The following is a 13371-nucleotide window of genomic DNA, read 5'->3' on the forward strand; positions in this document are numbered from 1 at the left end:
TGAAATTAATCGGTGAATACAATCTATAAGCCATAAGCTCTCTGTGCATGATACCGTCCATATTTCAGAAAGGAGGCTTGAGGGGCTTGATCCAATAGGCCCAAAAAGCCCATTTACATGTGGGCTTCTTCGATAGCTTAAGAAAATCATTTTTGGACGTGCCCTCTCATTGAAACCTAGTCAATGGTAGAGTTAGGGAACATTACTACTGTCTAGTTGGTATGTCTCTGCTAGATCTTTTTAGGACATAAGATTCTGTGAAGTTCATCAATTCATACAATTTGGGGGTTACCATATAAATATGAGTGGAGACTGTGAAAAGGGATAGAACTCTAGCTCGTGTATGCCACGCCTAATGTTCCCCCTATTTTCTTATTTTTTTTAAGGGAATAAGGGCTCCTAATTTTATTGCTTAAGATGTGTCCTTATTCTCATAGAGCTATAAGAAAAAAAGAAATAAAGAAATATTATATCATAAGTTGTATTCTACAAAGCATAGATGAGATTTGTTATAGAAAAAATATCATCACGCGTGTAAGGGGGCTCATAAATGGGTATAGACAATGATGGATTGGAGCCTCATTTTTTCTGCCCTCTAGATAATTTTGAAGGATCGATATATGAACTTCGCAATGAAGCTTGATAAATGCAGATAAGCTTAAGAAGTATGGGCGAGCTTGGAGGAAGAGCTTGCTAGATCTTCTTGAGAAATAATTATAGTAGCTATCACTTTGATGAAATTAATTAGCGAATACAATCTAGAAGCCATAAGCTCTCGGTGCATGATATCGTTCATATTTCAGAAAGGAGGCTTGAGGGGCCTGATCCAATAGGTCCAAAAAGCCCATTTAGATGTGGGCTTCTTCGATAGTTTAAGAAAATCATTTTTGGATTTGCACTCTCATTGAAACCTAGTCAATGGTAGAGTTAGGGAGAGGTAGTGAGTGACTATAGCATCTAAGGGTGCATTTGGAGTAGCGGTGTGGTGGCATTACACCGCAGTTTTGATTTTTCAAAAAATTATAGTGGAAAATCGTGTTTTGCAATCTGACCTGACTATGTGCGGTGGCTGTTAGAAAGAAGTTTGATATTAAGAAAAAAAAAGATTGTATGAGCCACTTTAGCATTTTTAACATCATTTCTTCTTCTGAATTAACTTCATAACTACTTTAAAAAGCTTTGGCTATCCCAAACAGATCCTAAATCTTTATAGTTGACTTTTCCCTCCTGTGATTACTTGATTCAATGAATCTTAATAGTGTAAAACAAGAGACACATGGTATGTAGATGTATATATTTATATAATACTAAAAGCCCTTCATTCAAGCAATATGTTTGTATTAGATATGTAGATACATAAAAATTGAAATATTAAAATATATGCTATAATTAGATATGTATATATATATATATATACACATAAAAACTATATGATATATATGTAAATCGTTAAAATAAAAATATGAATAATTAATTTAGACTATAAGTTTTAAAATAATTTCATTAATTATAAAGATAAATTTAATTATTTTGTTAATATGTATATTAATTAATTAAATAATTAAAATTTTATCAATTATAATATTATTACTTTAATTACAATCAATTAAAATAAATTATAATTTTAATCTATATATTTTTAGTTAATTAATATTAACTAATACAATAATATTAATATTTTTAAAGTGCATAACCCTCATCTTCTAGGCTAGCATTTAAATCTCAAAAAGTAGTATAGTTTTATAGATATCTAATCCGATTAAATACTGCAAAATCTAATTAAAACTAAATTAAAATCATATATTATTAATATAATTATTAAATCTGATTAAAATTAATTAAAAATTTTATTTAGAATTAAGCTAATCAATTATTGATTATTATTGAAATAATTAATAATTAATAGTAAAATGATTAAATTATTTTATATTAAATAATAATTTAATATTCGTTAATTAATAAATGTTTATTTATTGATTAAATTATTTTATAATTAGTTATTTTTATTAAATGAATTAAAATTTAATATGTAATTTTATTTTTAATAATTAATTATTAAATAAAAACTTTTAATTTGTTTCATTTTATTTTATTTGTATTTTAATTTAAAGTAAAACATTTTTAATCTGATATAAAAAATTTAATTATTTTTAAAATACTCAACATAATGTTTTAATGTTTGTTTTGAATGTTTTTCAAAATAAGTTAATTTATTTTTAAAATTTTAAAATACAAAAAATTCATCAAATAAATATGAGTTAAAAATTAAATAAAAATAAAATAAACCCTAAGTAAGCACTTAATTAATAATTAATTATGAATCTCAAATTGATGAAAATTAGCATAAAAAATGAAATTAAAACCACAAGACTATCTTCCCCCTAGCTCTCTCCAACGGAAAAAATTTGCGTGTGATAGACGTATGCAGCGCTGCGTACGATATTGAGGTTATACCGAGGGTACAAGGGGGTTGTATATACAGTATAACCCCTTGTAACCTCCTTGTAACCTTCTGTAACCTACCTGTAACCTAAAATAAATTTCACGTTTCTATTATCATATATTAAGAATTTATTAGGAGATTATAGATAAGTTACAAAAGTTTACAGAGAGGTTATAAGGGATTATACCGTAGATATAATCCCCTTTAACCTCAATATCCTGAAAAAATATTACCTCAAAAATATTAATTCATAAGTACTCAAATAAAGAGATATCACGTGATAGTACGGTGAGATCATAAGTGACAGCTCTCCTGAGCTAATATTTTTTCGAACAGCGCGCTGCAAACTTTTTCCTCTCCAACCCTAAACACCTCGCCGAGTGCGCCGAATTAGAGAGCCGAATTACGTCGAACCGAACGCTCGCCGAGAAGACAAGACGAGATCGCCGCGCACACAGGCCTCCAAAACTCCCATCTTTCTCCTCCTTCCGCTCCCCTTCTTCGGCGATGGCCGCCGGCGAAAAGGAAAACGCTGCGAATGGTAATAATCCATAACTTTCCGATCTCTCTTCCGAATTTCTCCGCCGCAAATTCTAATTTTTTTCCCATCAGAAACCCCATTGCCGGAAACTACCTTCTTCTCCGACAAGTCGGCGAAGGTATTCGTAGCTGGACACCGCGGTCTGGTTGGCTCCGCTATCCTCCGCCGTCTGGTTTCTCTAGGGTTCACAAACCTCCTCCTCCGCTCGCGCACGGAGCTCGATCTCACTCGTCAGTCCGAAGTCGAGTCCTTCTTCTCCGCCGAACGCCCTCGTTACGCCATTCTCTGCGCCGCCATGGTAGGCGGCATCCACGCGAACTCCACTTTCCCCGCCGATTTCATCACCGTTAACGTCCAGATCCAGACTAATGTCATCCACGCAGCCTACCGCTGCGGATCTGTGCGCAAGCTCCTCTTCCTCGGCTCATCCTGCATCTACCCCAAGCTCGCCCCGCAGCCCATACCTGAATCTGCACTTCTATCAGGTCCGCTTGAACCTACCAATGAGTGGTACGCTATTGCGAAGATCGCCGGCATCAAAATGTGTCAGGCTTATCGAATCCAATACTCATGGGATGCTATCTCTGCAATGCCCACTAATCTGTATGGACCTAATGATAACTTTCATCCTGAGAACTCTCATGTTTTACCAGCTTTAATTCGTCGATTCCATGAGGCTAAGTCCAGTGGGGCGAAAGAGGTGGTGGTATGGGGAACCGGTTCGCCATTAAGGGAGTTTCTGCATGTAGATGATCTTGCTGATGCAGTGGTTTTCTTAATGGATCGGTATTCAGGGCTAAGTCATGTTAATGTGGGGAGTGGGAGAGAGGTGAGCATAAAGGAGCTGGCTGAGTTGGTGAAAGTGGTGGTTGGATTTGAGGGAGAGTTGGTGTGGGATTCCACAAAACCTGATGGAACACCAAGGAAGCTGATGGATAATTCTATGTTGGCAGCCATGGGATGGCAGCCGAAGATCGAATTGAAGGAGGGGCTTATAGAGACTTACAGGTGGTACTTGGAGAATGTTGGGAAGGAGCAATGATACAGAAATATTAAGCTTCATATTCATCTTTCAATCATTATCAAATTGAGTTTTTTATCTGCATTTCAATTCTATTGTTTGTGTAATTCATTGAGGTTCTTATGTCAATTAATTATGTTGTTTTTCACTCTTTGAAGGATCTTACAGTTGTGCAAGTGATTGAATAATCTATTTGCAGGCAGAAGAGCTCTTGATTATTCCTCTATTTTGATTTGTATGTAAGTATATTAACTCAATACTAATTAGATTGTTTAGCTGTGCTGCACATCTTTTTATTTGCATAAAATTTTCTTGGAGAATGGGTGATGATTTTCTTAGGGACTGTTTGGTAACGAATTTAAGCAGGATTTAACTTAAATCTTGCCGGACTGAAAAAATGGCAAATTTAAATATTGGATTTATTAAATCCAATTAATTTGCCTTAATTCCTAGTTTTACTAAATCTTTATGTTGGCAGGAGTTGAAAAATCCAAATATGTAGGATTTATTAGAGTTGCTAAAGCCGTTACCATACAACCCCTTGGGCGGTGTTTGGCTACGACTTGGTTTTACATTGAGTAGGATTTATCAGCTCTAGTGAATTTGGATTTATTAAACTCTCTGCAGGCGGAGATTGACCTCGCAAGCGACAACTCAACAAATCCTGTAAATCCGCCTTGTAATTGGATTTAATGAATCCGGATTTCCTACGTAAAGTAAACGGAACACGAGTAGCATAGACGAACGTTAGAAATTTTGATTTATCTGAGCTTTGGATTTAATTTAATATATTTTTTATGTTTGGCTGGGCTTAAGTTAAATCCATGGCTAAATTCACTAAACAATTTGTTACCGAACACCCCCATTAGTTTGACATGTTCACATTAAGATAGAATGATATGTAAATTGTGAAGATCGGTATAGATTACAAATACTATTTTGTGATAATTTTTAAAGAGTAAGATTTTTGTAGTTCTATCAAAATACTGCAAAACCTGAAAATTTCTCTTAAATCACTTCCATATCGTGCCCTTCAGATTAACATTTTTATATGTTGTTCATCGTGGATTATCTGAGATCATTCTTTGTTAAATTCAGTGCCCATAATCCATGTATTTTTCTTTTTTTTTTAAATTTTCTCGCTCGGGAGAATTATGGGTTGTTTAATGTTGTTTTAAGGCTGGAATGCATGGCTTGATTTCATCCTGTTCTTTCAATTGGTCTGCACTTGTTTCTGATTATTATGGCACTTGGGGTGTTTGACTGCAGTTTATTCAGATAAGCAGCTTATCCTGAAGTACGACCCACGGGGCTCTACCCTCGGCTCGTTTTTCATGTAAAAACCCAATCATGTTTTTGGATAAGCTGTCAAAACGCTTTTTCTAAACGGTGAGGCGGCGTTTTCAAAACGCCGCCAAAACAGATAAGCTGCCCCAAACACACCCTTAAAAAATGATAGCATGTGTGTCATATTGAGAAAAATTTTTGTTGGATTACCAGTCTATTCTTGTTTGACGGTTGTGTTAGGAAAGCTTGAAGTTCTAAAAGCCGTCTGTCTTCCATAGTCTGGATGGCGCAGATGCCAGAGAAGCCGAGATCGAATATTTTTGTGCCAAATGACAATTTGAACTCCTCTCCTGTCATATGACAATCTGAACTTTTCTCATGCTCACCATTTTTTATCTGGAATAAGAGCTTGGGGTTCCCTTTTTTTTTTCCTAGGCTGTAATGATGATAATATCATGGATGTGTTCGGAATTAAGATCGATTTTTACGGTCCGTCGTTTGTTGTTATGACATGCATACCACATAATTCTTTTTTATTTACACATCTAATACCTAAAGTTTGATATTCATATGCTTAACTCTTTGAAGTTACTAGCATATATATGAAAAAGTGTACTTCACTTTTAAATGGTAGTAGTGATAAAGTTAGTCATGTATGTAAATATTAAACTTAACATTATTGTTGTAATGAATCTCAATTATTAGGCTAGGTAGACCCGGTCTACAAGGGGAGGCCCCTTCTATTATAAATAGAAGAGGTGGCTTGTAGGGGAGGGTTGAGGGGAAAGGAACCAAGGAGTGAGAACTAGGAGGAAGTAGAGAAGAAAGGGAGAGGCTTCAAGGATTGAGGGGAGAATCTTGGGGATCTAGGGTCGAGGTGAGTCGAGAGAGAGATCTGGAGCATATTCCTCAATAGTGTAGAAGTCTTTTAATTCTTCTCTATTATCTTAGTGGATTTGGTTGATTCCCTCCCGTGGATGTAAGTCCGAGGGACCGAACCACGTAAATCCTCTTGTTTGCTTGTGTTCTTGCGTTTGCATCTTCTTTATTGTGATTTGTGGTTTGTTCTTCTTGTTTGCTTGTGTTCCTGTGTTTGCATCTTCTTTGTTGTGATTTGTGGTTTGTTCTCTTGCCAAGATTGAGGAAAGAAAGTGTTTTTCCCACAACAATTATATATATATAAACTTGATGAGTAATATTTCGAGCCAAAACGAGCCGAACAAGAACGAACACATCTTAGTTCGTGTTCGGCTCGTTAACTTATCGAATGAAATTAACGAGCCGAACACGAGTTGTTCGCGAACGAGCCGTTTTGACAGCCCTAGTGATATGGATATCGTTGCTTGACAATTTTATATATTATTTGTGTAAAATTCTTGTATTTGAAAACATAAATTTAAAATCTTGCAATAAGGTCATAATATGTAGTACTTCACCAAATAAAAGAGAAAATATGCATGGTCATACATCATGTATTATTCAAATTACATTAATTAGCACTTAAAATTTTTATATTTACGTGCATAGACAGAAATATCAACCAATTTTGAAAAAATTATATACATAGGTCTTTTAACTATAGATGAAAAGATGAATTTGACTATTAAATTGTGACAATAACAATTATTTTTCATATGATATTTGAAATCATGAAAGTTAAGTATGACTGTATGAGATAAATAAATATGAAAGTTTTGAATGATATGTATATAAAAGCCCCGTCAATTTCTATATATTTACATATCTTACATATAAAATTTGATATTTATTCTCATGACAATTAAATATTTAATATTGCATAAAAACATCATTATACACCATTTTCATGTCTAACTTGGCAAAACATTTTATATAAATAACACAAGAATTATGTGTTATGTATTGAAATTTTCTTATTATTTTTTTTACTATTTTTAATTAAATGAGCCATAATTTCTTAAATTTACATATAGAATATTAAAAAAAGATTTACATACCTATCACTTAATTCCTATGTGGTATTTGTCATATAAGTTTTAGTTGTTATATATATGTCTCAAAAATAGTTCGCGTTCTCATTTTAGTTAGTAGAGCATCTATTTCAGCGGTGTAATTCCTCTGTAGATTGAGATTTAAATCTCCCCAAGTTAGATATCAGCTATAAGTGGGTGGTACTCGAATGATTAGTCACATGAGTCCAACTCAGACCTGACAAATTGCTAGCCTGAGTAGTCGGTGGTTTTGACTATCAACCATCTTTATATATATATATATATATTTGACAAAAATATTTATTTTCATAATTAGCAAAAATATTCATTTCCATCAATTCAAATATTACAAATTGTACTTGTAATTTTCCTTCATCTATTTCAGCGGTGTAATTCCTCTGTGGATTGAGATTTGAATCTCCCCAAGTGAGATATCAGCTATAAGTGGGTGGTACTCAAATGGTTATTCACATGAGTCCAACTCAGACCTGACAAGCTGCTAGCCTAAGTAGTTGGTGGTTTTGACTATCAACCATCTTTATATATATATATATATCGCAAAAATATGTATTTTCATAATTAGCAAAAAATATTCATTTCCATCCATTCAAATATTACAAATTGTACTTGTAATTTTCCTTCTACTTTTTATTTAAAAATATTATTTTCAAAGCTGATTGGACTTTTTAGTCCAACATAATAATTACACCTTTCGGCATTATTCAAACCATCCCATCAAACAAGAAAAACTGAAAAAATAATTAAAAAAAAAAAATGCTTAAGGTCTTTAACCTTAAGACAGGGCGGCGCGCTGAGCCTAAAATTAGCTTCACATTCCCCCCCTTTCGCCGGTGAGCTTCCACCTTCTCCGGCTTTCTCACCGCTCGCCGGCGAACAGTTGTCGGATTTTTGCGGGATTGTACCACCAAGAAATCACCGGTAAGCTTGTAAATCGGTCTTGCCACAAAGTGAGCGTGGGCTTCTTGTTACGACAAGTATGTTGTGCTTTTGAATCTCTGATGCTAGGGTTTAACCTCTTGATAGGGTTGTGATTTAGGAATGCTACTCTTATTTCCCCTTTTTTTGTTTTGTCTCTTTTGTGATCAATGTGGACGGATACTTGAATTGGGGTGTATAATGGATTAGGAAATCGGTTTTGTGAGAAATTTCGGAGCATTTATTGTCTAATTTAATCATTTTTTCTTAAACGTTTATATGTGTTTAATGGTAACGTGTCTTGATGCTTTATGTTTGTGCGGATGTTCATCCCTGGTAGCTTTATTTTTTTTTTTCCCTCAAGTATTTTGTCTTGGATATTTTTTTTCCCTCAAGTATTTTGTCTTGGATAAAGCAGCCTTTCATTCGTAAGGCGGAAGCAGGTCTTACTTAGAGAATTGTTTTTTATTCTTTCACCATGCCCTTATTCCTTAGATTTGAGATATTGGTTGAGAATTTTTTTGTTAAAATTAAACGTTTTCTTTTTTTGAAGTTTGGAGGGAATGAATTTCAACTTCCTTTGACAATTTTTTGTCCTGTATGCTTAATCGAATATCTTTGTTTGCTTCGGAATTCTAGTGGAATGAAATGAAAAAAGGATGGAGAAGCTCAAAGTAATGGATAGAAATTCATTATCAACACCTACTTGATTGGAATTTTATTTCATTTCCTTTGATACATATAATACTATAATATTTTGTAGATTCATGCTCACATAGAAAACCACTAAAAAAAAAGAAGGGAGCCTAAGTACCATTTCTACATATAGCAGCATGCTGACTGTAATGTGACGTGCATTGGTGCATGATGCATAGTTGATTAACAAGTTTCGACTTCTTGTTGATGTGCTTCCTTTTGTACCCTTTTCAGCATCTTGTTGACAGCAAAGTTTATAAACTTGTAGAATTCTAAGTAGGCATTTAAATGGGTCATGAATTGATATAATTAACTTCGAATCAAAGGCTTATTGGGATTGACTAATATTGACCCTTCATTGTATCAAATAAGGGCTATTGCATGATATTCTAGCTGCTTTGAATCAAAAGATGACCTAGTATGTTATTGCCTATCTCCAATCTACTTCACTTCATCCAAAGTAACTGACATTCCTTCCCTTTGGTCTACCTAAGAGCTTGATAGAATTTAAATAAACAATCTCTTTTGCAAGAGGATAAGGTTTTTGTTCATTCCACATTAATAGTGGCCATGGTATTGGTGATTGAATGAAATAGAACCAAAACACTAATTGAGACGATCACAGAGACAGAGGAACCAAGCTTTCTGTCGCCCTTATTTTTGTAGTTCTTTCTTTCTAATGCAATCATCCTTATGTTCAATCTATTATTGCACCCCTTCATGATAGGCCATAGAATCAAGAGGGGGAATGGAAGGATGATTGGTTTGATGATGGAAGAGTTTAAAAGTTGGGCCTAATGCATGTGATATTTGTGTCAGTGATAGATGCAGATGGTGATAGTGTTAGCATTGGAGAGAGACAAATGTATTTGGCAGCAAAGATGATGGTGATAGTTCATAATTGATAAAGAGGATGATGGGAGTGAAATTTTGAGAGATGGTATTGGTAGCAGAGTGGTTTGGTTCTGTAACAAATGGGTAGTGAAAGTGCTTGTGATGGAGACAAATGGGCCCATGTAGCAAAAGTTGACACAAGAAGGGATGGCGTTAGATTGATGGAGATTGGTGCAATGATGTTAGTAATTCAGAGGGTTTGTGGTGCTGATGGAAAGGAGGCAGGTGCAAGTTTGCGATCTAGTGTGTAGGAGAGAAAGCGAGGCATGTAGAACTAAGAGGCTTTCCAAAGTGTTGAGTAGGTTAGATTTTTTATATAAATTGTTTAATCAAATTTGAAATCACAAGTTACAAATAAAGTTGAAAACAAAAAGGTGATGGTGGTTGATAATGGAGAAATGTGATGGTGTTGACATTGAGAAAGGGGGAGAGATCACAATTGAGAGGGATGTTGGAGGTGATAGAGAGGTGTAATAGAGATGTTAGATGGGGAAGGATGAGAGCGATGTTGACAGAGAGATCGTAGCGATGTTGACATAGAGAGATCATAGCAAATTGACCATAGAGATGGATGAAAATTAGCATTGCAACTCAAATTAGTTAAAGTGGTGATTGCAAGGAGGTGGAAGTGAAATTCTGAAAGATGGCATTGGTAGCTGTGAGGGGGTTCGGGGTTTTAACATAAGGGTAGCGGAAGTGCTAGTGATAGAGAAAATGAGGTGAATGTAGCAATGTTGACAGAACAAGGAATGGCTTCAGATTGACGGAGATTGGTGGCAATGATGCTAGTAAATCAGAGGGTTTGTGGTGTTGATGGTGAGGAGGCGGGGTTAAGTGTGCTATCAAAACAATGTAGGAGAGAGGGTGAGGCTTGTAGAACTGGTAAGAAGCTTTCCAAGGTGTGAATAGGTTAGATTTTTTATATATATTGTTTAATCAAATGTGAATATTTAAATTACAAGTTACAAATAAAGTTCAAAACGAAAAGGTGATGGTGGTTGACAATGGAGAAACATGATGGTGTTGACATTGAGATCACAATTGTGAGCGATGTTGGTGGTGATAGAGAGGGGTAGGAGAGATGTTAGATGGGGAAGGATGAGAGCGATGCTGCATAAAGGGATCACAGCAAAATGATCATAAAGATGAATGAAAATTTACATAGCAGCTCAAATGAGTTAAAGTGGTGATTGCAAGTAGGTGGACAACATTTTTGTCTATGGGTATAGGACGAAAGGAGGGGTGATATGGTTAGTTTAATGTTAATTATGCCAGTGATTTGATCCAGATTGTCCTATCAAATATTGAGGTGGTGAACATAAGTATTAGATCTTTATATCTATACATTTATTTAGTTGGCTAGCTAGTTTACATACATTTATGCGTCAAATTTTAGTATGGCACTTTGAAATATTGATTGGGTCCACTTTGTTTCATTCTGATAAGTTGGAAGTGGATCAAATCATCTATTCATTTTTTAAAAAATTTACATGTATTTCTGTACCAATCAATTCTTATTTAAATTAGTCTGGGGTGGGTGTATTTAATATATGTTGGACTATTATCATTCTTATTGTAAAAAATATTCGGAAATAACTCTTCAACCTGTAAAAGGAGTGTGATTAGACTTCAGACCATGTCTAGAACTTGATAGTATTTGAATGGTAAATTTTGTGATTCATTGCAAAATGTGTAATGCTTTCTTGATATCATGTATATGTCCAAGCAATGAAGCTATATGGTGCATATATGTGATTGTACATAATCTTATCAAGGAGATGATAGAATTGAAATTGGGTTGGGATGTCATAATGATACTCTTTTGACATGGAGGGAGGGAGAATATAAGAGTATGTACTAAAATTCGAAACATGACCCATTTTTAGAGGAAGGGCTAAACCCACTATCAGTATTGCTGAACATGTGGCACTAAACCCACATGATTGATGATCAAGCATGCAATTTCTTGCGGGCAGTTTCAACAAAACAGATATTTTTTATTTTGATTAAAATATATTGTCTTTTCATACCACTCAATTCTTTAATGTCACATTAAAAATATCACCATCACTATATTTTTAAAAGTGAAATACACTTTTTGATGCATAGACTTATGACACCAATGTGTTATAAGTGTAAATATCAAACTTTGGCTGTTAGATATGCAAATGCATAGGAATTGTGTAGTATGTATGTAAATTTCCTATTTATTTTTTTATTTTAAGCTTTCATTTTGTAACTCAAAAGAAGTAAAATTATTGTTTGACTACCTCCGTGGCAATGAAAATTTTCCACTCAACATGTAGCTTTTGCATATGCACCTCAAATGATGCAATTGATTCACAAGACGATGCATGCATTATAAGGAAATGAGCTTTATTTGCAAACTTAAGTATTGTTTAATCACTTAAAAAGGGAATTGCCAATATGCTTTCTGAAATATTGTAGAAAAGATTCAATCATATGTAGATTATAATTCTCGATGCATGAATTATTTTCTATAAGACAATACATTTTCAGGACTATTGCTTATTATTTTAATTTATCCATTAACTTGTCGACAGAAGGATGTTGAAATGGTTAAGTTAGGGTGTCGGCGATAAAAAGTGGGGGTTTGGGGAGAGTTGCCCGTAGGAAGCTGTCGGCCACTGAAATCGAAATCTCGTCGCTCACTTCCAAAAGACGTTTTAATTTACATATAGATTTGAGTTTAAAATCAAATATGAAAATCAAACTGATCCTATATTTTTTATAGTTTAAATGAAAGAGCGTTTTGCCTCAAATCCTGTATCCATTCTGAGGGATAAACACAAGACTTGAGGATGAGACTCGATCAAATAAACTAAGAAATACATAACGTCCGTTTGGTCTGCGAAACCCTTTTATTTGCCGTTAAAACGGACGTCATGTATTTCTTAGCTTATTTGATCGAGTCTTATCCTCAAGTTTTGTGTTTATCTCTCTATAAGTGCAAATCCCTATAGTTAATTACATCTTAAATGACCGAAATCACTTAAGAATACTCTCGATAAAAATCAAGAAAAATTATCTTCAAGTATTTCAAAAGGATAGGTTTCAAAAGAATAGGACTTTTTAACGAAATCAGACAAAGAGGTGTGCAAAAGGGGAATGACTCAAATTTGGAACATTTATTACAGAATCCAAATGAGTAAGAGCTAGGGGATGCGACAAATTTGGAGGAGATCCTCGGTGACTTCTCAGTCTACCCTATGGTTTGACTTTAGTTTCGAGGAGAAATTATTCAAATGTTTCATCCTACCAATTTTATTTAATTGAGGCTTACATTCGTGTGAAACGATCCTACAAACGACCCGATAGATGTGAGGATTTATGTCATAACGAACGACAACCTCAAAATTCTAAAACGAGTTAGGGCTTAGATCGTATAACAGAGCTACACAAATGTCTAACGAAAAGTTGAGGATTTATGTTGCGTTAGGCAAACAACCTCGAAATCTTATGGATTGTTATTTTAATTTTTAGGAAATAAATGATTTAGTTGGGGAAGACATGTTCTGCTGTTGAAGATGGTCGTGCTGCCCACCGCGCTAGTTCCAAGTTC

General features: G+C 34.4%; 2 protein-coding genes across 3 annotated transcripts in view; both read left to right on the forward strand.

Moving 5' to 3' along the window:
- Window positions 1-2767: 2767 nt before the first annotated feature.
- Window positions 2768-4264, forward strand: LOC110028810 (probable GDP-L-fucose synthase 1). The gene is made up of 2 exons (XM_020730813.1): window positions 2768-2984; window positions 3056-4264. The coding sequence occupies exons 1-2, from the start codon at window positions 2951-2953 to the stop codon at window positions 4024-4026; spliced, it is 1005 nt and encodes a 334-aa protein (XP_020586472.1). The 5' UTR covers window positions 2768-2950; the 3' UTR covers window positions 4027-4264.
- Window positions 4265-8024: 3760 nt separating this feature from the next.
- LOC110031116 overlaps window positions 8025-13371 on the forward strand; it is a 17037-nt gene continuing 11690 nt past the window's right edge. Inside the window, exon 1 of one of the 2 annotated variants that reach the window (XM_020734181.1) lies at window positions 8025-8257. The gene's annotated coding sequence lies outside the window, so the exon portion shown is untranslated. The remainder of the gene's footprint in view (window positions 8258-13371) is intronic. The other variant, XM_020734172.1, reaches the window with a different exon arrangement.

The sequence above is a fragment of the Phalaenopsis equestris genome, unplaced genomic scaffold, assembly GCF_001263595.1.
Source record: "Phalaenopsis equestris unplaced genomic scaffold, ASM126359v1 Scaffold000002, whole genome shotgun sequence".
NCBI lineage: Eukaryota > Viridiplantae > Streptophyta > Magnoliopsida > Asparagales > Orchidaceae > Phalaenopsis > Phalaenopsis equestris.